The sequence below is a fragment of the Rhyacophila brunnea genome, unplaced genomic scaffold (genome assembly GCF_057557595.1).
Source record: "Rhyacophila brunnea isolate RB1 unplaced genomic scaffold, BYU_Rbru_1.0 scaffold_5, whole genome shotgun sequence".
Taxonomy (NCBI): Eukaryota; Metazoa; Arthropoda; class Insecta; order Trichoptera; family Rhyacophilidae; genus Rhyacophila; species Rhyacophila brunnea.
The window spans coordinates 3,145,701-3,173,465 of NW_028233170.1; the positions used below are offsets into that span (position 1 = coordinate 3,145,701).

The 27,765-nt window shown below is 33.5% G+C and overlaps 1 protein-coding gene across 1 annotated transcript; it reads right to left on the minus strand.

Annotated features, from left to right (window-relative positions):
* Positions 1-1,446: 1,446 nt before the first annotated feature.
* On the minus strand, positions 1,447-12,735 carry LOC147065906 (venom serine carboxypeptidase-like). The gene is made up of 7 exons (XM_085955458.1): positions 12,326-12,735; positions 9,588-9,700; positions 9,106-9,276; positions 7,872-8,039; positions 5,727-5,989; positions 4,682-4,810; positions 1,447-1,743 (listed from the first exon to the last, which is right to left on the minus strand). The coding sequence occupies exons 1-7, from the start codon at positions 12,537-12,539 to the stop codon at positions 1,593-1,595; spliced, it is 1,209 nt and encodes a 402-aa protein (XP_085811584.1). The 5' UTR covers positions 12,540-12,735; the 3' UTR covers positions 1,447-1,592.
* Positions 12,736-27,765: the final 15,030 nt, after the last annotated feature.

Here is a 27,765-nt window from a genome sequence, read left to right on the forward strand (position 1 = left end):
GAACGAAATCAACAACGACAATTGGAACGGAGCCAAGCGTGCCGGTTCGTAGTTAACAAACGCAGAGAAAATGACTGACAACGCCAACAAGTACATCGAGCATTTACATCCGCTTCGTTCCTTCGTCTCGCATTCGAGTACGAGCCAGATATTGAATATTCCGCTCATCCGAAAGTGCTTATTGGTGATATGGACAAAGAATGTCCCCATTGTCATGCGCTCAAATTCAAACATGAGTCAGCCGGGATGTGTTGCGCATCAGGAAAAGTGCAACTACCAGAAATTGAGACACCACCAGAACCATTGAACGGCTTGCTCATCGGCACGGTTCCAGATTCAAACCTGTTCCTGAAGTCCATTCGCACATTCAATTCATGCTTCCAAATGACTTCGTTCAGAGCAACAGAAATAGTTCACAATACTGCGGCAAATGGTCAACAATTCCATTTTACATTCAAAATCAAAGGCCAAGTATACCACAAAGTAGTCTCATTGCTACCAATGCCAAACGAACCACATAATATTTTACAAATCTTCTTCATGGGCGGTGAGGACAACAATCGTGTGGATGCACGTTGCGGCTACAATAACCTCAATTTGCCTAATGCCAGGCGCATCGTCGGCGAACTGGACGCCATATTGAATGAGCACAATGAATTATTGAAATTCTTCAAAGCACACATGCACGAATTGCAAAGTGACAATCACGCTATTGTTATCAATCCTGATAAAACACCAGCTGGAGAGCACGTGCGTCGATCCAGTGCGCCTGTTGTTGACGACATTGCTGGAATCATGGTTGGCGACCGCACATCGACGCGAGAAATCGTGATTCGAAGAAGAAACAATAATCTGGAGTTCATCGCTGACGCACACCGTTCATACGACGCTCTCCAATATCCGCTAATTTTCTGGAAGGTACAAGACGGATATTGCATAAACATTAAACAACGAGACCCTGTCACAGGTAATTCATTCATTATAAACATCATTACTCATTTTGAATTGAGAAAATGAATGGTTGGTGTTTTTTTGTTTTTATTGGCGGTCATCGTCTACAGCGCTCCATTCCTCTTTATGTCATAGATCCCATCCCCACACACTTACGATAAATTCGGTATTTTTTATTTAACAACCAAAATATTCACTAGAAATAATTTATATAGCAGAACAACGTTTGCCGGGTCAGCTAGTAATAAATATTTTTAAAGTACATTTAACTCATGAACGTCTATTTTTATTTTCGTGTTTTATTCGATTGCGTGGCGCCCAGTTGTCCAGCGCCGAATCGTTCTAGACCCGTTTTATCTTGGGTCTTTATGCACGTGTAGTATCATGAAAAATGTGATGGTATATTTGTTAATGGGTCATATTCTCTGTGTGCGTAAATGTATTGAGGTAGGTATTCTTCACTAATAAAGCATACAAACAAAAGAAACATGTTTTAATAAATACGACTATATCCATTATATTGTATTAAATAAATAAATAACAACACATAATATTATGTTACAGAATGGACAGTTAAGTTTTACTTAAATTCCGTTCTCGTAGATTCTTCGCCACATGGAGTGATTACTTTAATTGTTAGGCTAATATTCTTCATAAGGAGCGGTCTTCAAAGGAATGTCCCTGACAAACGAGCTGATGAGGTGGAGAGCTCGCTTCGGTTGATCAGTCGGTACCATGTGCCCAGCATTCCGGACGAAGACTTCTTGGAAGTTGCCAGCTTCTTTCACGTATCTGGAGGAACATATTTGAGATATTAAATAAATTTGCTATTAATCGATGAAAGAGGAATATAATAAACCAGTAAAAACAATATATTATAAGAGTCAATAATAATTTACTTAACTAGGAATTACATTTTATTTACTTGACATCTAATACTATTGGTAAATGATACAATTACATAGTCAACGTGCAAGCTAAATATTTTAATATCGATTAAAGATTATACTCAATTTCATTTTCTTCCCCAACATATTGTGCACATTACAAATTATAAGTTTAAGACGTTCAAAACATGACATGAAACATTATTATAAAGAAGAATAGTAATAAAAACGATAAAAATGAAAATATAGGAAAGAGAACATAATATTATAAACATACAAAAGCAGTGAAAATACAATTATACATCTATAGAAGTTTAAAGAAGTACACCGAGTTTGCTAAGGAGACGCTATTTTAAGAATTTATAAAATAGCGTTCACCTAAAGTCACCCTCACCTTCACCTAAACATAGTAAGCGCCCTCCAAATTTGGCATTACCAGTGGCAGGTTGGTTCTGCACCTTGGGAGAGCAAACAAATGATGCTGATTTAACAGATGATTTCTATGATAGTTATCAGGGATACTTATGTCAATATTACTTATTAGAATGGCAGAGTTTTCATTTATACCACGTATACGTCAGAAAAATATATTGGCCATATCTAACATTGGTGGAATATATCGATATCCGAATTTAAGAGCTATTACCCGCCCAATTGGCACCACCAATGGCAGGTTGGTTCTTCACCTTGGGAGAGCAAACAGCTGATGCTGATTTAACATATGATTTCTAGTTTAGTTATCAGGGATACATACCGTCGCTATAGGATTTGTTTCCCGAATATCCATTTTTGTCGAAATCGACATTTTAATGCAGTTCAATTTCTTTTATCGAACTCTACCGAAATCATTTATAAAAACAATATATTTTTATCTAGGAACACAGATATTTTTTAAAAAAAACCCGAATACGCCATGTTAAGTTACAATTAGTCCGTGGTGTTCTCCCGAATGTCCAACTATTCGTACCTGAATATCCAAGTAAATTTAGGTCGAAACATATCTCTGGCTGAGTGTTTATTTCCCGAATATGACTTTAGCCAATCAAACCGCGCTCACGCCGTGCATCTCGCTCCCACATTCACGCTGTCTAGCTCTAAAACAATCACGCCCACTCTCATATTTTTCGGCCGTCGGGAGACTTCTTTCGAATTTCGTCTTATTGATATTGTTTTTAACGTTACTATTGTTTTAATAGTGAATTCATCAAATTTGAAGAGATCATTCATAGCTGATACATCACCAGTTCGCCCTGAACTTACAGTAGAGTTGTGGAGGTGAGTATTTTAACCTAAATAACTGCATTTTGTTTTGATAAATGACACAAAATCCCAACGGTTATATGAATTCTACAGTATGACCCGGCAACTACTATGACGTAAAAAATAATTATTATTTCAAATTATTATTAATCAAACATTGTTTGTCTTTATTTTACTTTTAATCGAGGTATTTCTATGAAAATAAAGGCGATGCTATTATTTATTTTTGAATGCGCTGATAGTTAATTTAATTTAATATGTATGTTAGTAACTATTTATATGGTGGATATTATATACTTAGGATATTGGTGCCTACCTAATATTAGCAGCCAATGGTAATTAATTTATACATGCTATTATTTTGTGTTGTTATTCCTTACAATAGTAAATATATAATATTTATTTGGTGGTTTGTAATAAGTTTAATTGTCAATTATAGAAATATATAGATATAATAATATACAGATATATATAAAAAGATTTTTTTTTTTGGAAAAAGTATTAATATAAAATTGTTAGCAAGTACGAGTAAGTACCATCATAAAATATTGGAGAAATGACCGTGACGTCGGTTAGTAATTGAAGTAGTAGATACCTTATAATATATTTTCTCAGAAGTGATTTTAAAAAAATATGTAAGTATGTTTAATTATTAGAATGGTACATTCTTAAATCTTGTGAATTATTCGTTCAATAAAAAAATAGTTAATTACTTAAAAACTATTTTATTACTTAATCCGAAAAAAACCGAAAAAGCGATTGCCGCATGTTATTATTACATACGAACTTGGGTAATTACGATCATTAAGTATTTAAATAGTAGAGGTAATTATTAACAATTATCGTGTAAATAAATATAACATTTGAGGCACGTACTTTTTGACCACTCAGTAATCTGTGGGCCGTGCAGCAATACGCTACGGTCTTAAATCCCGAACGTCCATGTTTTGTCCCGAATATCCATTATTCTGAGAGAGCGCTAAAAATTTCCCGAATATCCACAGTGAGTACTTAAAAATAAAACGCATTTTCTGTGCATTTAATGATTTATACCAGTATATTATTCTTGGAATCTATTCTTAGATAATGTTGCAATCATACAGTATAGAAAGAATGATTGATACATCTACTGATATTAAAATATACGACAGTGAAATTTGTTTTTCGTCTCCTGTAAAATTGACATTTGGTCTATTCGGGAAACAAATCCTATAGCGACGATACGTCAATATTATTAAGAATTGCACTTTTCATTTGTACCGCGTATAAGTCAGAAAAAAATATATGGCTAATATACGAGTATTATATAAGTATATCTATCTTCTGGCACTTAGACTACAGAATATAAGAATATCTTAGAGAAAGTCTGGATAAAGCCATGGACAATATCCATACAATTCAAGTAAATGACTTTAAAAAATTTCTTTTGACCTATAAGGTCGTACTTTAACTGATGCGGGGTCTAAAGAATCGACCCACTCTCAAGTGAATTTTCAAGATCCTGGATTCGAAACCGAGACTCACGACTTCATCGCAGCATGGACGATTACACAAATTGTAATGATTTTATGTATAACACTTACCCGACGACTGTTTTCCCGTAGTACCATGCCTTCCTGGGGACGACGAGATATTTTTGGCTGTCGCTCCATTTCATGCTACGGTAAGTACGGACTGACAATGGGTAGGCTACAATTATGTCATTTTGACCACTGGAAAATAATAAGTACATAATTATCACGTTTTACACGACAAAGCAGTATTAGGAAACCTAAGAATACTTATACAAAAAATGGTGGTAACTTCGGTTACATGTAAATTATACGTAAAACATTACACCGTGGCACAGTTCCCCGTGAGCTTTCTATTGGAAAAAGATGACCGTATACTATACGGTCTCCAATTTTATTAGATTCAATATGTACATTAATTCAATTTTCATAGCTGATTTTGGAAAAATTTATGAATCCAAGAATGAAAACCTAACCTAACCTATCAAAAAATAATCCAGTATATCGGCTATTTTCAAAATTTGTTTGCTGCTGGCTTCCTGTAATGTGTAAACTGACAAGAACCGTGTTTTATTTAGACATGAATTTTATGTCAGTAGGTACTATACGACCCAAAGATTTTGGGCGGTCTTTAATATATACACCATACTTTTTTTTTTTTTTTTTTATTAAAAGCCATGAAGCCTCAATGGAGGCTTAATATACACCATACGTACAAGTTTCCGGACACGGGTAACTTCACCACGGAATATCTTTAGCTTTTGCACTTTCGGTTAACACTAAATGTGAAATTCTAAACAATATTACCCAATTAATAAACAATTCGGTTCTATACGTTTATCCTGGATACAGCGGCAAACACATTTTGAAAATAGCCGATATACTGGATTATTTGTTAGTTTGGATTAGTTTAGGTTAAGTTAAGATAGGTTAGGTTAGGTTATCCTAACAAATAATCCAGTATATCGGTTATTTTCAAACTGTGTTTGCTGCTGTATCCAGGATAACCGACATGTACCAATAATTCTAACAAAAATTATCAATACGGCCCTTACTTTTAACAACCTCTACACAATTATCTTATTTTTTTTTAAATATTTTTTTAAGTTAATGTTACCTGTATCCCAATACTTTATAGTGCTCCAGAAGCTCTTCCAGTTGAGGCTTAGCGGTGGCCATAAAGTCGCCGACGAGCTTTTGATAAACTTTTCCGATCGAACTGAATTCGGTGGAGCCTACGTGGAGGGCGGATCGTATCTCTGGCCGCTGGACGAACTTGGTAAAGCGACCGTACAATGAGACTTCATTTTCATATGCGAAGTTATAGAATTGTTTCAGTTTAGAAGTCCTCGAAAGCATGTCCAAGTTCACGGCGTAATACTGGAAAAAAGAAATTAGTATTTTAATAGATAATAGATGAATGCATAAATACATAAATGCAGTTGGATTATAATTATATACGCTGTGTGTAGAGTTGGGTATTTCTCGAGAAAATCTCAATCTCGAGATTCGGGATTTCCCGAAATTATGAAATTTTGAATTCTCGAGATTCGGGATTTCCAGAAAAGAATTCTCGAGATTTCTCGAGATATCAGGAAATTTAAAAAAAAACCTATAAAAATCTTAAAATCAGTGTAAAAACAGACAAATTCCAAAAAAAATATGATTTTTTATTTATTTATGTTAAGACAGATCTCGTACGCTTTTGAGACACAAAATTTTTGATGTTGTAAAAATTGCGCTCATTTTGAGTCGACGTTGGCTTAATTGTGTTAAATGCCCCGATCAGTCTTTGAACGGTTTTTTGTTTCCTGTCCACTTTTTCATATAGAAAATCGTTTTTTCAATTAATTTTTGATAATAAAGAAATCCCGAATTCCGAGAAAAGATTTTCGAGATCCGGGATTTCCCGAAATGTTAAAAATTTCAATTCTCGAGATTCGGGATGGAAAATCTCGAAAATTTCTCGAGAATTCCCGTCGGGAAATTCCCGAAACACAACTCTAACTGTATGGGTTTATTATCAATCTCTATAGATCGGGTGTGACCAACCCGCAAGCTGCGAGTTGCATTCTACTATATTCAGGTATAATAGTATTTCCATTATATTTTGCCAACGGACGTCATAGCGGTGATCTGGGGAACTACGGACCCCCCTCGCACTTTTAGCTGTAAATCTACGGCACTGTCCCTCGTTATAGTCCGTAACACTGTATATAGCGCTATAAAATCGTACCCAAGTTATGATGGTTCTAGTTGACATTGAATTTTGAACGTTTTTTTGGGCAGAAAAGTTTTGAAAAAAATGGAAGGAAGAGCTAAAAAAACTTGTCAACCTTTTATAGGAAAATTTACGCAAAAAATATATTATTAATAATACACGAAATAGTAATACAAAACTCAATTTATCCCTTCTAATAATATTATATGTATTTACTAGTTATTTAAAAAAACAAAACATTGTGGACATAACAACTCAGACTTCATGACGTTCACAAAATGAGATTTACATCGAAAAAAGCTGATTCTAACCAAACAAGTTAAATAAAAATACAACCATGTCTAATATATAACAAAATATTACCGTCACAAGAGAGAAGGAAAAAATATAAAACATAGACAATGTTATGTATTAAAATAACATTTTAATAACATAAAACAGCACATCATTGAAGATTTCAATGTCTTTGGGGAGCGCATTGATTAATCTTGTACCCCTCACTAATGGTGTCTGATAAGCTTCACACAAAGAAAAAGTTCTGATTATGCATTTTATGTTCAGCCTTCTTCCTTCCTTTTTACTCAGTGAAGTCAAAAGGTTGGAGACCTAGGTATGGTCTAAATTGAAAATTTTTTCAGTCAATCGAAAGTGTTTCTTTATTTGTTCATTCATATTTAGTGATAATTAGTGAAGTCAGTGTTTCTGAGATAATAAACAGTAGGTACTTATTATTTTTTAAATTTTCAAAGGGAGGTTTTCCAATGAATTAATGGCATTTTAGCCATACAAATTAAAATAAATGATTATTAATGTCGTGGTAAGGCACAATAAAATTAATTATAATTACGACAATTGAACGCAATTTCAATTGTAATCATATTTGCTTCCGCTGTTGTCAAGTTTTGAAAATAAATTTAAATATAACATAAAAAACCATGTAGGTATCTAATTATTGTCATTTGTTTAATTGAAAGTGATAGTAGTTTTCTATATGTATATATAACGAAGTTAATTAAAAAATGCAATATAAGTATTCCTTACATAATAAGCCTTCTTCAAATCGTTGACTTTCATGGCAGCCTCCGCTTCAGATTCCAGTCCTCGCATCCTCGCAGCCAGATTATCATCAGCAAGACCCAATTGCTGAGCATAACTACTATAGTCCATCATGGTAGGTGGATCGATAAAACCGTTGCCAATAGCGAGACCCTAGTAGTGAAAAGTAAGAAGATTAATATAATAATTCTGTTTAAAGTTTATAAGCAATCTTGTAAGTTTACTATTGGCATAATCATAATGTGTTCGGCAAGGCGATACGACCTCACCCAAATTATTCATAGCTCTTCTGAAAGAACTATTCAGGTGACTTGACTGGTGAAGTAAAGTAATTTTCATTATAAACGAATATTTATTAGGCACCTACGGATTACAGATGTATATTAAATACTATAGAATACCCCGAAGACTTCCAGGATGGAATGTAGTAGTTTGCAAATCAAAACTGTAACAGTGCTTGAAATGGCAAATTTTACGAACCTGAGCGCTTGATAATTTTACGAAAATATCAACATGCTATCTAATTTTACATGTATTTTATAAAAATAAGTGTGTAAGATTTTTTGTTATAATGGTCATATGGTAAGCGTAGATACCTAAAGGCAGCGCTAGAAATAGAAAATTCTACAAACCGGAGCGCTCAATAATTTTTCGAAAATATTATCATACCTTTCCGACCATGTCCGATCCTAATAGGATCATCTGAGGCTCCACAGAGTGGAGGTTTGTATTAACAGTTTTTTGTTTTTGCGAGAAATGGATGTCAGCCACTTGTTCAACCTATTAGGTTCATACTCTGACTCATACACAAATTGAAAAACAATATGTGTGCTTGTTTGTAATTCAACATACCTACGTATCTAATTTTATATATTATAAAAATACGTGTTAGATATTTTATATGGCATATCTACCTCAGACGGTCAAATTATTTTTTCCACAAGGTGGAACGATAATTTTGTGGATTTTATGAGCCGGAACGGCGCTACGGTGCGCTCCGGTCCATTTCGAGCCCTGAGCTGTAAACTTGGTTTAAAAATAAATGTCTCGAAGACAAAATTAATAATAAACAGCTTAGCTGATCCAAAAAGTCTAACGCCAGCATGGATTTTACCAATGTTGATATGGTTATTATGTCAAGTTTGAATCATGGTGTCATCAAATGATTTTAATGAAGTGAATATGGTTACACAAAATATGATGATTTTATTATAGTTACCTTAAGGTTAATTTTCAGTTCTGCTTCAGGGTTCTTCTTGTGAATCTGATAAGCGAAGGATGGAATATGTTTCCCGGCATAGGATTCGCCGGCAATGTAGAGGGGTACTTTCTGCAGCTCTGGGAATATTTGCAGGAATTGTTGGAGGAAAATGTAAAGGTGTTCGCCGATCTGTAATATTAAAATTAAAATCATTCATTATTTGTATTTATTTATATATTTTAGCTGGAAACATTCTGTTTTGTTAGTAGCAGAGCAGACTAATTATTAATAAACTAGACATTTATCCATAATGTTTTAATTAATCAAGCCTTCGCCTTGTCATTTTTCTCGGTATCTATCAGTATCTGACAAGAATGAAACCATTTAAACTACGGTCAAGACACGCCTAACTGATTCAAGTTTAATTGGCAACGCTGGGCGGTGTACTAGATTAGATTAAATTAAGCAAATAAGATAATTTAAAATACTGAAAAATTTACCTGAGTCTGATTGGTCGTGTATCCATCTTCGCTATCTGTGTGGCTGAAACCAGTTCCCACAGGATTGTCTATGAACAGGATCGAGTGATTTTTGTGCCAAGAATATGGATTTTCTGCAAATAATATGATTAGCATTTATGATTATAATAAGTAGGTATTTAATAATTGATATTATGACATGGAATAGTGGAAGTAGGTAGGTATTAGGGAATCCAATCCCGAGCCAAAATTCTGATCCCGGGATTTCGGGATTACAATTTGACAATCCCGGGATCCCGGGACTGGTCCCGGGATTGGAATTTTTTTTCCATTGTTAATATAAAATTTTTATATTTACAAATAACATTGATAAAATCGGTCAAAAATAAATCTAGTATAATTTATACTATTTAAGACATTTATTGTTAATATTGTTTGTATACGTTCAATCTTGGAAATACACAAGTTTAATGGAGTAAATAATATTGTAATATAAATAATAATGTGAATTTAATAAGAGATTGCTGTTTCTGATAGTAAAGACATTATGAATGGATTAGCGAGATTTAAAATAGTAAAGCAAATAATCATGGCGTACTTATGGCGTTTCCGCATCATAAATCTAATTAGTCAGCCAAATATGAAACTACCGTAAAACGTATGATATCATGGTAGAATTACTTTGTTAAAAGTTCGAAGCATTATTTTTTTCCAATCTTTCTCATTTTTGATAATTCATGTGAAAAAATAAAATGAATCGGCAACCTACACATGGGTATAAATCAAACTTCATTCAAACTCAGTTTATTTAGTATTTTTTCTGTTTTATTTTCGCTTTTCTTTTATTTTCCATAAAAATTGATAAAAAAATCAATCCCGAAATCCCGGGATTATGTTTATCAATACCGGGATTCATAGGTATCGAAAATAGCTCGGGATCCCGGGATCCCGGGATTGGAATCCCTAGTAGGTATAGGCATCTCTATTTTACCACGTTTTTATTAGCTCGTATTCTTGTTGATCCGGTACAGATTTTTTCTTGTGTGTCCAGTACAAATTTTTTCTTGTTTGTCCAAGATTTTTAACTAACTTCCCGACTAGCTAGACATTTGAAACTTTTAGAATATATCAGAACACGACGACAATGCATTCTTTTAATACGCCATCTTTACGCAGAATTGAATTCATTTTCAGTTAATTCTGTTTTGTATGGAAAGTTATTATTGTCGGTTGCTAAGGGGGTCCTAGCAACTAAATTATTAATATATACGTGCCTTACTATGGACATCAATATGAAATGTCAAAATGACATTTCTGTATTCTATAATATTTATTCAGTATTTCTATCAAGTACAATAAAAAGTATTTATTAATACATAGAATTCTCAAGTTTATATGATTCAACAGAAAATTTAAAAACGTGGTTTATAAAAAGTTCTTTTTATCTTGTAATTATTATATTTATACCTAATAAAGCAAATAGTATAATATTAGTTTATTTAAGTAAAGTCTATGCATTGTGTAGGTATGTGATATTTTATAAATGTTACCATAATATTATAATATTTATTCGAAATTAAAAACAGTCGTGATTATAAGAGATGGTAGATATATACACACGAATATTATAATTAGTGTAAATAAGAAGAGATCTGTGATACCGACTTAGTCAATAATTAATTACTTTTTTCAATTTAATTTCAATTTAATTGAAGTAATAAGACGTTTCGTCGCTTAGAAGTTTTTAACGGTCATGTCAAAATTCGTGTCCGGAAACTTGTACGTATGCAGTTCACCGTATCACACTTCACCCTAAAATTTTGTATCGGAAATATATAGCCGTATATTAAAATTATCACGAAGAGTATGGCTGGGACACGTATTCCGGATGCCGCCAAAGAGTGCGGCACTTTGTATCCTTGTGGCACAGCCTCAAGGGTTCCGTCGCCATGGCCGGCCCTCCCTCACCCTGCAGCGGTGCTACAAAAGCGACCTACGTGCTGCAGGTCTGACATGGCGGGAAGCGCAGGAGTTGGCGATGGACCGAGGGAAGTGGCGCCAACTTGTGCTTGCCCTATGCCCCAATGTTGGGACGTGACAGGGTGGAAGAAGAAGAAGAATACTATAGACCGTCCAACCGCTTTGGTCGTATAGTACTGACATAAAATTCTTGTCTAAATAAAATACAGTCCTTATCGGTTTACACTTTACAGGAAACCAGCAGCAAACAAATTTTGAAAATAGCCGATATACAGGATTATTTGTTAGGTTAGGTTTTCCTTCTTCAATTTCATGAATTTTTCCAAAATAAATTATGAAAATTGAATTAATGTTCATATTGAATCTAATAAAATTGGACACCGTATAGTATACGGTCATCTCTTTCCGATAGAAAGCTCACGGCGCACTGTGCTACGGTGAAATGTTTTACGTACAGTTTACATATTGTAACTGTCAAAATTTGCGTTAAAATATTGAAGAGTTTATGGGGTAAGTGTATGTTTTTTATACCCACTATAATTATGATAATTGCATTAATATAGGTACATAATATAACTTTTAGTTTTTTTAGTTAATTGCTAACACATAAACTTTTAATAATATGAAAGGGTTCCTCTGCCGAATTTTTCAGTCAGTCATTTTATCAAAGCCAACATAATATTATTACATTTTCACATATCGTGCAAAAGTCATCCAATGGGCAGTGCCTAGCTATATAAAATGTCATAGGTTAAAAGTTAACATAAACTATGTCTTACCTTTTAAACTGCCTCCATCTTCATTGACTGAGAAAGGTCCCAACTCCTCAAACAGGCCATACAGTGACGACGCACCAGGTCCTCCTTGCAGCCAGATAATGAAGGGAGCATCTTCAACGGTTATATCATTGGCAGGGAAGTACCAGAACCAAAGACTAGAATTATATTTCTTATCCACCGTGATATAACCGGCGTGACTATTCAGTCCGGTCATGAAGTGCTCAGGGTCTACTTTGGACAGGTTTTTAGCTTCGGCGAAGGATCCTTTCTCGACATAAGAGCTCAGCAGTAATTTTTCACCAACATCTCCTCTCAGGTTTACATGACTGACTGGGTACCTTAAATTGAGGATGTTTTCGGCTTCTACTACGGAAAAGAGAGCGTCATCGTCTCCGTATGGATACTTTGAATGTACACTGAAACACACAAATGGTAAGTAAAATTTCAATTAAACAAAAAATACTGTGTACCACCGTCCGACTTGGTCGCCACAAAGGACAATTATCTTGCTTTAAAAAAAAATGCGACGTCTTACTGTGGACGTGAAGATCACTACACATAATTTTTACTGTCCGTATGATTAGCTTCGTTTTTTGGTAAATATATCTTTAATTCAATTTCTTTTTGATAATTCTCTATGTCTTTTCTCTCCCCCGGTACTTTGCATTAGACTAAAATGTGTAAACTCGGTCAAAGCTCACTTGAGAGCGTGGCGTGGTTACCCAAGATTTGGGTAACTGCTTCTGAGACATTCCCAGTCATAAAAAATTGATGCTTAATACCAAACGTAGGGTCCCGTGATACGTCCGATTAAGACCTGGTGTGGTGCGGGGTGGGTGTGGTTTGGTAGGGCCATTAACTTCAATGTCTACTGAAGGTACCTACTTGAATTTAAATTCTAATTGATTTAAGTTTTACACTGTATTCATTTTTTCAAATGACTCAATTTATTGGATTGAATTATTAATTGTACAAAACTTAAATCTATATGGTTCACGGTAAATTGAACGCCGTGCATAATTCACAGTTAATGATAACATTAAACATTATAACATTAAACATTATAACATCAAACATTAAACATTATAACATTAAAAAATAACCATAGTGTATCGCCTTACTTCACAAATTGGCCACCGTTTTATAAAACGTCTTGTTGGAGTGCCTCATTTAGAAATTTAGTTACTTTATCGATTTCTGAATAATGTAGCAGTCTCAAGTACCATACACAAAAATCTAAATTAACATTGTTGACACGATTTGGGTAAAGCATTGTACCCGAACAATTAACCGCTTGGATAATTAATTCACGCTCGAAAAAGATTACCTATTCAAAAATTTGTTTACTACGATATTAAGCAAAATTAATAATCACTATGATATAAAAAAAAAACTTGTTTATTGACAAATTTGTTTAATCTTAAATAAGGTTCAATCATGTGTCACCTTTATCATTATTTTTGTCACTAAAACTTGGCCTCGTCCAGATACCATCCATCTCCATCCTGGACAATCAGACCACTCCATCAATTTACAATTGTCTTTTGAGTTTCAATATTTGACGTTGACACACAAATAAATACATTATACTAGAGAAGTTTATCATTAATTTCACCCATATTTAAAAAACAACGTTTCTCGTCGATGGTCAATTAATAATTCTGCGCGAAAACTGTAATAATTCTATAAGAAATAATTACAAGTCGGTATCACAGATTTCTTCTTATTTACACTAATTATAATATTCGTGTGTAAGTACTATAGATATATACCATCTCCTATAATCACGACTTTTTTGAATTTCGAATAAACATTATAATATTATGGTATGTAACATTTACAAAATATCACATACCTACACAATGCATAGACTTTTCTTAAATAAACTAATATTATACTATTTGCTTTGTTAGCTATAAATATAATAATTACAAGATGAAAAGAACTTTTTATATACCACGTTTTTAAATGTTCTGTTAAATCATATAAACTTGACAATTCTATGTATTAATAAAAACTGTTAATTGTACTTGATAGAAATACTGAATAAATATAGAATTCTGAAATGTCATTTTGACATTTCATATTAATTTTCATAGTAACGCACGTATAAATTAATAATTTAGTTGTTAAGACCCCCTTAGCAACTGACAATAATAACTTTCCATACAAAACAGAATTAACTGAAAATGAATTCAATTCTGCTTAAAGATGGTTAAAAGTATTAAAATAATGCATTGTAATCATGTTCTGATAGGTATATTCTAAAATAAAAGTTTCAAATGTCTAGCTAGTCGGGAAGTTAGTTAAAAATCTTCAATCGTCCAATACAAATCTTGGACAAACAAGAAAAAAAATGTACTGGACACACAAGAAAAAATCTGTACCGGACAAATAAGAATACGAGCTAATAAAAACGTGGTAAAATAATCACGTTTAAACATTATTGTTAGATGCAGGTGATGCAAGTGTATATTATATAATTAAATTAAATACGTCCATATTTCCATAAAACACTATTCCTAATATTATATTATTTTGTAATTTAGTAAATTCACCTGGCCAAAATAAACTAAATTCAATTTGGAATTAATATGGAATGCGATACCTTATGATGTAGTTTACGTCACTCTTGCTTGATGACTTACATATTTTTACTCAAAGGTTGAGTAATCAAAATTTTACCTGTTTTAGAACGTCGATTTTGGTCGAATATTCAATGTATTCATGCATCGTATTATGACAAAGATCGTACCAAGATTAGTTTACAAGATTTTACAAAATAATTACAAGATAAAAAGAACCTTTTATATACAACGTTTATAAATTTTCTGTTGAATTATTATGCTCAATATGCTCAAACTTGTACTTGATATGAAGTAAATAAAAAACAAACAAACAAACAAACCAATATAGAATACTGAAATGTCATTTTGATTTCAATAGTAACGCACGTATATATTAATAATTTAGTTGCTAGGACCACCCCCTTAGCAACCAATAATAGTCTTTTACTTTTTTACGGATTTTTCTGAATTAACTTTCCATACAAAACAGAATTGACTGAAAATGAATTCAATTCTGCTTAGAGATGGCTAAAAGTATTAAAAGAATGCATTGGCATCGTGTTTTGATATAATATTCTAAAAGTTTCAAATATCTAGCTAGTCGGGAAGTTAGTTAAAAATCGATTCCAAGATTTGTACTGGACAAATAACCACCGGAAAAACAAGAATACGAGCTAATAAAACGTTGTAAAAATGAGTTATTATAAACAAAATACCTTTATGTTAAAGTATTATATGTAAAAAAATATTGCAATTCCAAATAGGATATTGTCTCATTGAAAAACATAATCATATTGTTTTAATTTAAATAAAACACAATATGTAATAAGTACTTGTTAGGTACTTATATTATTCTTTTTTATTATATGAAGCTATGTAGATTTAATTAAATTATTTTAGCAAGGGATTTTCTTATAATTTTATATTTAATAAGTATTTTCAATAAATATTTTTTTTATCTTTAAATTTGTTAGTATAAAATAGCTCTGAGAATGTATATTTGTTATTAGTTTAAAATGTCAAAATTAAGTGAATGAAACCGGTACTGATCATTAATGAATTAGCTTATGCGATAAGAACCACCCACGGTGGCCGCGCGGCCTATAACGTCGTGGGTCCTAGGTTCGAATCCTGACTCTGGCAAGTACACATATATTGTTTTCAATTTATGTATGACTCAGAGTATAGACCTAATATTATGTAGGTTGAGCAAGTGGCTAACATCCATTTCTCGTGAAAACAAAAATGTGTTAATAATACAAACCTCCACTCTGTGGAGGTACATTATGATCTTCTTAGAATTGGATATGGCCAAAAAAAAAACATATTGTGTCTAAGTATTGTGTTAATATTATATTGTATGTCTTACCTAAGAATTGATAGTTAAAACAGTTAAAATGACAATAGTTTCATGTTCGATTTTTAATTGATTCGAATCTTTCATACCTATTTGATTTTTCAAAACATAAAAACCGGATATACTATTTATATTATTGATTTAATTTAATAATACAATGCATTTCCACCATGAATTTATAGTTAACACAATAGATGAGACTATTTATATGACTAATCCATACGTACAAATACAATTAAATATTATTATAATAATATTATTTACATACCTCAAGCACAGGACGGAGAGAAGCCAAAAGGCTTCCTTCAAATACAACAATCTCATGACCAGATAATATTTTGTTCAGTTTGACCAACGCCTCGGTCAAGGAGACGAATGAGAGTGAAGATAAATTCAAATAACTATTTACCATAATAGCTAGGTACTCCTCCAGTCCACGATACTTATCAGGTTATACTAATAGAGTTCAATCAACAGTTAAGTTGTTTGCTAAACCTCGTGTTGCAGAAAAAAACGCGATACAGTTAGCTACTCCTAATAGAGTGCCGTTAATCTTCTGATATGCCCAGAAGCAGAAGCACTGATAATTAGTCAATGGTGATGTGTGGATTTTGGTAATATTTTAACTATATAGTTAAATTAACGAGTTATTTACAAAACCTAATATTTTAGATGATAAAATATCACGTAATATAATTAGGAAAGAATGAATTATTTTACAGAAATATCTGCAATATGGATGTCGCATCCGTATATAGTATATTGTGCATGCCCACAAGGGGGGGGGGAGCTGACAGGGCTCTATTTTGGGGGCCCGGTGAGGCGAGTCGACCAGATAAGTGAGATAAACACACATGACAAATTTGCATTAATAGTAAAAAAAAGTCGGCTGCGGCGCTATTTTCCTTCCAATAATATTATTATTTTATATTATGTGGTTGTACGGTACAACTCCATAATTCAAATGGATATATTAAAATATACAAAAAAACACTAAATATGGGTACTTAAGTAGAAATTAATTTTACCGCGTACCTACACGATTTGGAAAACGCTACTGTAGAGCTAGGGATTGCAATACCGGTATTCCAGTATTTATCAATAGGTACCGATTTTTACCGATTAATTACCGGTTTTGAAAATCCAAAATACCGGAATTTTCAGTATTAGGAAAGCACACTCGCTGCTAAAATGCAAATATATTGAGTGAATCCAAAAGAGGTGACAAATAATAAAACAAATTTCATCAAATATATTTATATAAGTAATTGTCGCGATAATTTATCATAATATTATTTCGAAATAGAAAACATCCGTGACAAAAATGTTCAATAATTATTCTATAAGCGTTGAATTTAAGAAGCTTTTCCTGCAGCCGGACTTATTAGCACTTGATGAACTTTTGAGGGCTTTAGTTAAAATTATCAATATATTCAAATTATTTGTAAAAAATCACTATTATGATCAATACATATTTTAAAATGTCAATATAATAAATGTAGGTATGTAGGTTTTTGCTATAAAATAATATTTTAAAAAGATTTTAATAGCTATATTTATTGATAAGCACCTACTTCTGTTTATGTAATGTTAAAGAAATACTGGTATTGATACCGGTATTCAATAAGAAATTCCGAAAAACCGGTATTGATATTTTTATTCGGTATTGCAATCCCTATGTAGAGCGCCACACTGCATTTATCCATTGCGATGGGTCGGGGGGGCCGCCAAAGATCCTGGTCTGGGGGCCCGCTTAAGGATGTGGGGGCCATGGTATTGTGTACAGGCCGGACCACGGGGTCGCCTCTTGAATATTTTGTCTCTGTATACCGGTCGTCCCTTGATTTGTCAGTTGTCATGAGTAAAGCATACATAACAGTGGCGAAGGGTGGATGTAGGCTGTTAAGATCCGCCATAAATAGTGCACACTAAAGTTTGTCAGTCATACGTATTTTTTCATTGAACTACTACTACAATCACAATTTACAGATAGTGTCGGTTAGTTTTTAAAATTCAATTAAACCCTGCGAAAACCAAATCATAATAGATAATAGTCAAAACATACGCGTCTATCTATAAAATATCTAAAATTGTGCAATTAAATCATACATAACTGTGGATATTTTATAGATAGAATAATATTTTTTATCTATTATAATTTAGTTTGGGCAGGGCGAAAGGTATTTAAAAACAATGAACCAACAATATATGTAATATGTCATTTTAATCAGTGACGTCCCGTGTGGGTAGGCATATTGAGCGTCGCTTGTGGGCGGCAGTCACTCGAAGGGCGGCAAATCGAGGAGAATTATTTGGAATATATAGAAATAGCTACTTAAACTTAGTAATAACGAAAATATCTTTCCATTAAAAAAATCAGCTGACTGGTTTTATCGGGTTCGCGATATCTAGTTTACTTCCATTGCCCTTCGACATACTTGGAGACATACCAGAAACGACACGTGCAGATTTTTGAATAATTAGTCTGATATTTTATTAGTAATGTATCCATACAACACATTTCTTAGATATTGGACTCATGAAAGGATGATAAAGATACTGTATAAAATGAGGCGGCTTTTTGGTGTTGCCTAGGGGCGGCAAGTATGAATGAAAAAGTATGCACAATTTTGTCGTATCGTCCAAAGTATATCAAAACTATTATGGCTTGATTTAGGTTGGGTTTATTCATTTCTAAAAACTAACTAATACCATCTGTAAATTATTGTACTGTATAAAAACAAATACATGTGACTATTAAAGTTTAATGTGCACTATTTATTGCGGATCTTAACACCCTACCTCCATCCTTCGATTTTATAAAACGATACTAAATGAATTATTGAAGCGCGCGATGTTAATGATTGGCAATTAGTATTATTATTTAGCTAAGTCCATTTTTTCTGACCGACTAAATTTGACTTTTGAGCCTTCTCTTAGATAGACAAGATAGCAGTTCTATACAGGTGACCAAATGCACTCCATGTCAGTTTGGGTATGCGAGAAATGTCATCATACATAAGTACCTCTGTCAATTGACATTTTTGTTGTTAGAGATATACGTATTTGTTGACCCGATCAAGTTGAGTTCCATTTCTGAGAATTATTTTTGGTTCAGCAAAGTAGTTTATCAATTTTTTTTTCTTCGAGACATTTATTTTCAAACCTAGTTTACCTACTTACCACGATGGCTGCGCGGCTTAAGCGTTGGTCTATTGCGACGTGGGTCCCAGGTACGAATCCTGGGTCTGGCAAGTACACAATATATTGTTATTCAATCTGTGTATGAGTCAGAGTATGGACCTAATAGGTGAGCAAGGAGACGAATGAGAGTGAAGATAAATTCAAATAACTATTTACCATAATAGCTAGGTACTCCTCCAGTCCACGATACTTATCAGGTTATACTAATAGAGTTCAATCAACAGTTAAGTTGTTTGCTAAACCTCGTGTTGCAGAAAAAAACGCGATACAGTTAGCTACTCCTAATAGAGTGCCGTTAATCTTCTGATATGCCCAGAAGCAGAAGCACTGATAATTAGTCAATGGTGATGTGTGGATTTTGGTAATATTTTAACTATATAGTTAAATTAACGAGTTATTTACAAAACCTAATATTTTAGATGATAAAATATCACGTAATATAATTAGGAAAGAATGAATTATTTTACAGAAATATCTGCAATATGGATGTCGCATCCGTATATAGTATATTGTGCATGCCCACAAGGGGGGGGGGAGCTGACAGGGCTCTATTTTGGGGGCCCGGTGAGGCGAGTCGACCAGATAAGTGAGATAAACACACATGACAAATTTGCATTAATAGTAAAAAAAAGTCGGCTGCGGCGCTATTTTCCTTCCAATAATATTATTATTTTATATTATGTGGTTGTACGGTACAACTCCATAATTCAAATGGATATATTAAAATATACAAAAAAACACTAAATATGGGTACTTAAGTAGAAATTAATTTTACCGCGTACCTACACGATTTGGAAAACGCTACTGTAGAGCTAGGGATTGCAATACCGGTATTCCAGTATTTATCAATAGGTACCGATTTTTACCGATTAATTACCGGTTTTGAAAATCCAAAATACCGGAATTTTCAGTATTAGGAAAGCACACTCGCTGCTAAAATGCAAATATATTGAGTGAATCCAAAAGAGGTGACAAATAATAAAACAAATTTCATCAAATATATTTATATAAGTAATTGTCGCGATAATTTATCATAATATTATTTCGAAATAGAAAACATCCGTGACAAAAATGTTCAATAATTATTCTATAAGCGTTGAATTTAAGAAGCTTTTCCTGCAGCCGGACTTATTAGCACTTGATGAACTTTTGAGGGCTTTAGTTAAAATTATCAATATATTCAAATTATTTGTAAAAAATCACTATTATGATCAATACATATTTTAAAATGTCAATATAATAAATGTAGGTATGTAGGTTTTTGCTATAAAATAATATTTTAAAAAGATTTTAATAGCTATATTTATTGATAAGCACCTACTTCTGTTTATGTAATGTTAAAGAAATACTGGTATTGATACCGGTATTCAATAAGAAATTCCGAAAAACCGGTATTGATATTTTTATTCGGTATTGCAATCCCTATGTAGAGCGCCACACTGCATTTATCCATTGCGATGGGTCGGGGGGGCCGCCAAAGATCCTGGTCTGGGGGCCCGCTTAAGGATGTGGGGGCCATGGTATTGTGTACAGGCCGGACCACGGGGTCGCCTCTTGAATATTTTGTCTCTGTATACCGGTCGTCCCTTGATTTGTCAGTTGTCATGAGTAAAGCATACATAACAGTGGCGAAGGGTGGATGTAGGCTGTTAAGATCCGCCATAAATAGTGCACACTAAAGTTTGTCAGTCATACGTATTTTTTCATTGAACTACTACTACAATCACAATTTACAGATAGTGTCGGTTAGTTTTTAAAATTCAATTAAACCCTGCGAAAACCAAATCATAATAGATAATAGTCAAAACATACGCGTCTATCTATAAAATATCTAAAATTGTGCAATTAAATCATACATAACTGTGGATATTTTATAGATAGAATAATATTTTTTATCTATTATAATTTAGTTTGGGCAGGGCGAAAGGTATTTAAAAACAATGAACCAACAATATATGTAATATGTCATTTTAATCAGTGACGTCCCGTGTGGGTAGGCATATTGAGCGTCGCTTGTGGGCGGCAGTCACTCGAAGGGCGGCAAATCGAGGAGAATTATTTGGAATATATAGAAATAGCTACTTAAACTTAGTAATAACGAAAATATCTTTCCATTAAAAAAATCAGCTGACTGGTTTTATCGGGTTCGCGATATCTAGTTTACTTCCATTGCCCTTCGACATACTTGGAGACATACCAGAAACGACACGTGCAGATTTTTGAATAATTAGTCTGATATTTTATTAGTAATGTATCCATACAACACATTTCTTAGATATTGGACTCATGAAAGGATGATAAAGATACTGTATAAAATGAGGCGGCTTTTTGGTGTTGCCTAGGGGCGGCAAGTATGAATGAAAAAGTATGCACAATTTTGTCGTATCGTCCAAAGTATATCAAAACTATTATGGCTTGATTTAGGTTGGGTTTATTCATTTCTAAAAACTAACTAATACCATCTGTAAATTATTGTACTGTATAAAAACAAATACATGTGACTATTAAAGTTTAATGTGCACTATTTATTGCGGATCTTAACACCCTACCTCCATCCTTCGATTTTATAAAACGATACTAAATGAATTATTGAAGCGCGCGATGTTAATGATTGGCAATTAGTATTATTATTTAGCTAAGTCCATTTTTTCTGACCGACTAAATTTGACTTTTGAGCCTTCTCTTAGATAGACAAGATAGCAGTTCTATACAGGTGACCAAATGCACTCCATGTCAGTTTGGGTATGCGAGAAATGTCATCATACATAAGTACCTCTGTCAATTGACATTTTTGTTGTTAGAGATATACGTATTTGTTGACCCGATCAAGTTGAGTTCCATTTCTGAGAATTATTTTTGGTTCAGCAAAGTAGTTTATCAATTTTTTTTTCTTCGAGACATTTATTTTCAAACCTAGTTTACCTACTTACCACGATGGCTGCGCGGCTTAAGCGTTGGTCTATTGCGACGTGGGTCCCAGGTACGAATCCTGGGTCTGGCAAGTACACAATATATTGTTATTCAATCTGTGTATGAGTCAGAGTATGGACCTAATAGGTTGAGCAAGTGGTTGACATCTATTTCTCGTAAAAATAAAATCTGTCCATACAAACCTCCACTATATAATCCTATTAGGATCGGATATGGTCGAAAGAAAAAAAAAGTTTCCGGCTTTCATTTGCAAGCTCCTGTTTTTCGGGTCCAATCAAATGCATAATATATTATAATATAATTATAAAAGTCCAAGGAAGTATACTGAATAAGTTAGGTAAACCCTATATTTAAAATAATAGAAAACCACCTACACAACTAACCTTTACGAAGGTGAGTAAGATTTGGCTGAATACAATTATTGCCTTCCCAATTGGCATTACCGAGTCCACATTGGCAACAAGTTGCTGGCAACCTCATTAAATTTCGATTAAAATAATTTTTGGTCAAACAAATTTTGATAATTATCATCGTGAAATTTAATGAGGTTGCCAGTGTGGACATGGCATTTAGAGAACAAACAACTGATGTTCCCAACATATTTGGATGCTCCCAATTTATATTAAATTAAAGTCTATAAACACAAATTTAGTTAAAATGGTTGTTAATTTTACGTCGATTCTCTGTTATTATGAATACAATAAAATTAATAAATTTGTTCTGCAGATAATATATTATTTTCCTGTGCCGCCGGTGGTTTTTTATCTACGTAGACCACCCGCCAACTGATTGCTCGTGAGTAACATTTAATGGCAGATAAAATGAATTAGTTATTCATTATTGGCATACTACCAGTGGAGTTTCCTGTTTTTGATCCAACATAGGGCTTGCGTTACATCACTTTCAAACCAAAAGTAAAAAAGATCGTATCAACTTGCTGCCGTGTTTATATGCCATAATATTTACACCATAATTTCTTTTGAATCTGGTTTTAAAAAATATTCTTTACTCATGGTTAAATTACTATTTTTCTTTTTCTAATGAAGTTGGTAGGTACTCAGGGCACGAAATGGAACGGAACGCACCGGAGCGCCGTTCCGGCTCGTGAAATTTGTTAAATTATCGCTCCGTCTCGTGGAAAAAATATGTTGACCGTCAGAGGTAGATAGGCCATAGAATAGAAAATCTGACACACTTATTTTTATAAAATACACTTACGATTTGATAACTGTGTAAATATCTTCAGAAAATTTGTCGAGCGTTCCGGTTCGTTAACTTTTCCATTTCGAGTGCTGTAGGTACTGATACCAAATTAAGGATCCTAAATAGGCCAGGATGTTTGACGCCCCCCCCCTACCTATCGCCAAGGCTAAGGACAGTGTGATGTTCTACAGTAGTGTTCCCCAAATGGTATTCCGTGTATTTTAGCGATTTTATATATAAATTTTAATATATTATTATCCCCTTGAATTATTGAGTTTTCGGCACTCGGCATCAAATTATGAACCACTCGTCGCGACGCCATCTTGTGGTAGCCAAGTAGCATGCGACCCTTCGATATTTGATAAATAGCCATTTTTATTATTCAGGAAACACTAAAGATAATTATAATATAAAATTATAGACATGAATTTTCATTTAGGTAGTTAAATCAATCATATCACATCAAATTGCATTGCACAACTACATATTTAAAAATTTATAATAGAACAGATTTGTGGTGTGTTTATCTCACAACTGGTCGATCCGCCACGTCGGCCCCCCAGGCTGGAGCCCTGTCAGCCCCATCCCTTGTGGGGGCCATGCCTAAATGAGCCGCCTGCACTGCCACAACAATGTGACACCATGCTATCTATCCCGAAAGTAAATTGAAATATTTACGATAGGATAAGTGCGGTGTATAACCGAATAAAATAATATCAACGTGGATAATGTTATAATAACTTTATCATTCACAGACCTTTTACACATTTTCTGGTGTCCCCCAGGGCTCAAACGTAGGGCCATTGCTGTTCACGATTTTTATAAATGACATAGCATTGGTAATTAAAAGAGCTATGTTTTTGTTGTTTGCTGACGACTTGAAACTCTTGAAACGGACGATTGTCGTCAACTCCAACTTGATATAGATAATGTATTAGATTGGGGCAGGCGTAACAAACTGGACTTCAATATTGATAAATGCAATGTTTTATCGTTTACTAAAGCCTCACGAGTATTGTTTTTCCAGTACTCGATGCATGGCAGAGTTCTCTCGCGAATATCATCTGTAAGAGATCTTGGAATTACGTTTGACGGTAAACGTTAGTGGTAATATAGATACCATTTGTAAAAAGGCGATAAAGATGTTGGGCTTTGTCTTGCGTACTTCCCGGGTCTTTTCGGATGTTACGGTACTAAAAATTCTCTATAACTCCTTAGTTAGAAGTAGACTTGAGAGTGGGTCTATCGTTTGGGCCCCGCATCAGTTGAAGTACGGCCTTATGGTGGAGAGAGTCCAAAAGAAATTTTTAAGACTCCTTTACTTTCGGCTGTATGGATATTATCCGTGGCTCTATCCGACTGATTTTCTCTTAGGGATGCTTACATATTGTAGCTTAAAATTTAGAAGAGATCTTTATTTAGCTACATATTTTTTCAGACTTATACGCGGCCTAAATGTGAACTCTGCCATTCTTGGTGGTGTTGGCTTGTGTGTCTCTGATAATTACCTTAGGAATCGAGGGCATCCGTTGTTTGTTCTCCCACGGTGCAGAACTAACCTGCCATTAGTAATGCCAATTGGGAGGGCAGTAACCATGTTTAATGAAATCGCTTCGGATATTGATATATTCCACTTACGTGAGGGTGAATTTAGGTGGACGTTGTTTTATAAGTTTTTAAGATAATATGGTCTATCAAAGTTCACTCTGTGTGCTTCCATCTACTTTTATTTTGTTACTTATTTTATTTATTTTCTTATTTTATTACTTATTCTCTGTATTTTTATTTTTAAAAATTATTAACACCTGTTTTATGTCATGTCGTGAACGCTTTGAATTTATAATTTGTTATGTTCATTATATGTAAAATAAATAAATTTGATTTGATATTGTAGGAATAAGAGATCTAAGGTTGATCAACCCCCCCCCATATACATTCAGACATTTCTCGCCGCATAGTTACTTCGGGGCTATAATTATTGTCCCTTCTACGTAATAATAATCGTTCAATTACTGTAACCAAAATGATCTATTGTAATAACTATCATCAGTTTCCCTTGTTTAACTGTATACATACATAAGTAAATGTACGCGGATGCCATATGTACTTAATTCATCTACGTCCACCAAAGCCTCCCTTACTCCAAACCAGGAAACTCAGAAATAATGGGAACTGAAATACCTAATGGGTAAGGAGTAGCAGGCAACCGATCTCGAGTGCGGAAGAATACGGGGTAAACTTCAACACGTGTCAAGAATATGTCATACGTCGAATACTGACAACTGCTCTCGGTTTATGCATTGACACTCATTTAATATTGGTGTATTACACCCACTATGGAAACATCCATAATGCGTGGCTCATTTTCGTAGGACATTCATAACCTGCATCAAAATGTAGTGTATTGAATATAGCCAATCGGAATTCTATTTATTAATCTGTTCTGTGCCCAAACCCAAAATGAAGAATCCCGAAGCATCCAGCTAAGGAAGGGTGTTTTATGTAAAATATTAGGATTTTGACCTATTATGAAAAACCATTTGGACACCAGATGAGTAGATACTTAAAGATAAGTTAAGGCTATAGTGAATCGCTAAACGCCAGTAAAAAGCCTTGCACTAGAATTAATCACTATTTTCACAATCTGGGGTATTAGCAATTTATTATTTATTTTTGCTCTGTACAAAACATGTTGTGAAACCCTGGTTTTATATTGTGCATGGTAATTTGTTTTTAGTAGAATATCTATAATCAATTATTAACTCATTGTTGATAGCACACCATTGATTTGGGGATCATAAAATGAATAATTGAAATAGGTATATAGGTATCTAACACGAATTTATAAAAAAACTAAATCACAGCAGTGAGTTGCAGTTATTGTAAGACTTTTTAAATTCGCTTTTAGGCATTAGCGGGTTGACAACTTCAATGCAATAATAAATTAATAATAATCAATAAATTTTCTCCTGTTTTTTTGACACGCATAAAAAGTAAAGGGTAGAATATTTTACAACGTTTTTATTAGGTCGTATTCTTTTTTCTCTTGCAATCGATTTTTAACTAACTTCCCGACTAGCTACATATTTGAAACTTTTAGAATATATCAGAACACGATGCCAATGCATTTTTTAAATACTTTTAGCCATTTTTAAGTAGAATTAAATTCATTTTTAGTTAATTCTGTTTTGTATGAAAAGTTATTTCGGAAGAAATCCGTAATCCAATCCACTATTATTGGTTGCTAGGGTCCTAACAACTACATTATTAATATATACGTGCGTTATTATGGAAATCAATATGAGTGTCAAAATGACATTTCAGTATTATTTCTATCAAATACAATTGTTTTTGATCGTTTAAGCTAGTCAAGTCAAGTTTATATGATTCAACAGAAAATTTAAACACGTTGTATATAAAAAGTTCTTTTTATCTTGTAATTAATTTATTAAATTTAACTATGGACTGCTAATAACCTGACTATTCATGCGACCATTATATTATTATCAACATTGGGTATCAATGCGTATTTTAAATAACTGTGCGAACATTGACTTAAAAAAAATAGTTTATTAAATTCAAATTGATAACATACTGGTCAATCTTGTCCCAAGATATGGAGAGGTAAGATATGAATCTAAATAAATATTGCCTAATATATATGCGCCCACCATCTAGTAGAGATTAGAACATTTACCTATTGTTGAGCTGTGGGCTTGAATCCTTTGTTAGAAATATTGAAATCGAGTATCGATGTTTTGGCAACGACAATTCTTACTAATATGAGTACCTATACTTTGCCGTGAATATCGGATCATACCATATGTTTTCCCTTGTTGATATTATTAAATGTCGTCTGGTGATTACCATGCATTGGAATATTTGTTGTTCAGCTGTTGTCTACTCCACGATCGACATGTCTGGTCCATTGCTGTTTCGATTTCTTTCACATCGCATACTCTTGTCTGCCTCCTTACCAATTGGTTTCTGTTGTGGTCTTTTCGTGTTATGTCCAAAAAGGACCTTTCCATACCACATTGTGCTATTCATCATTATTACTCTTCGATAATCTACAACACATTTAGTTTGAATAAAAATTTGTGGTCAAATGTCAGATCACCAAGCGTGTAGGCCCACTAAGTCGGCCTCACTTTACAATTATTTTATCAGTATACTTA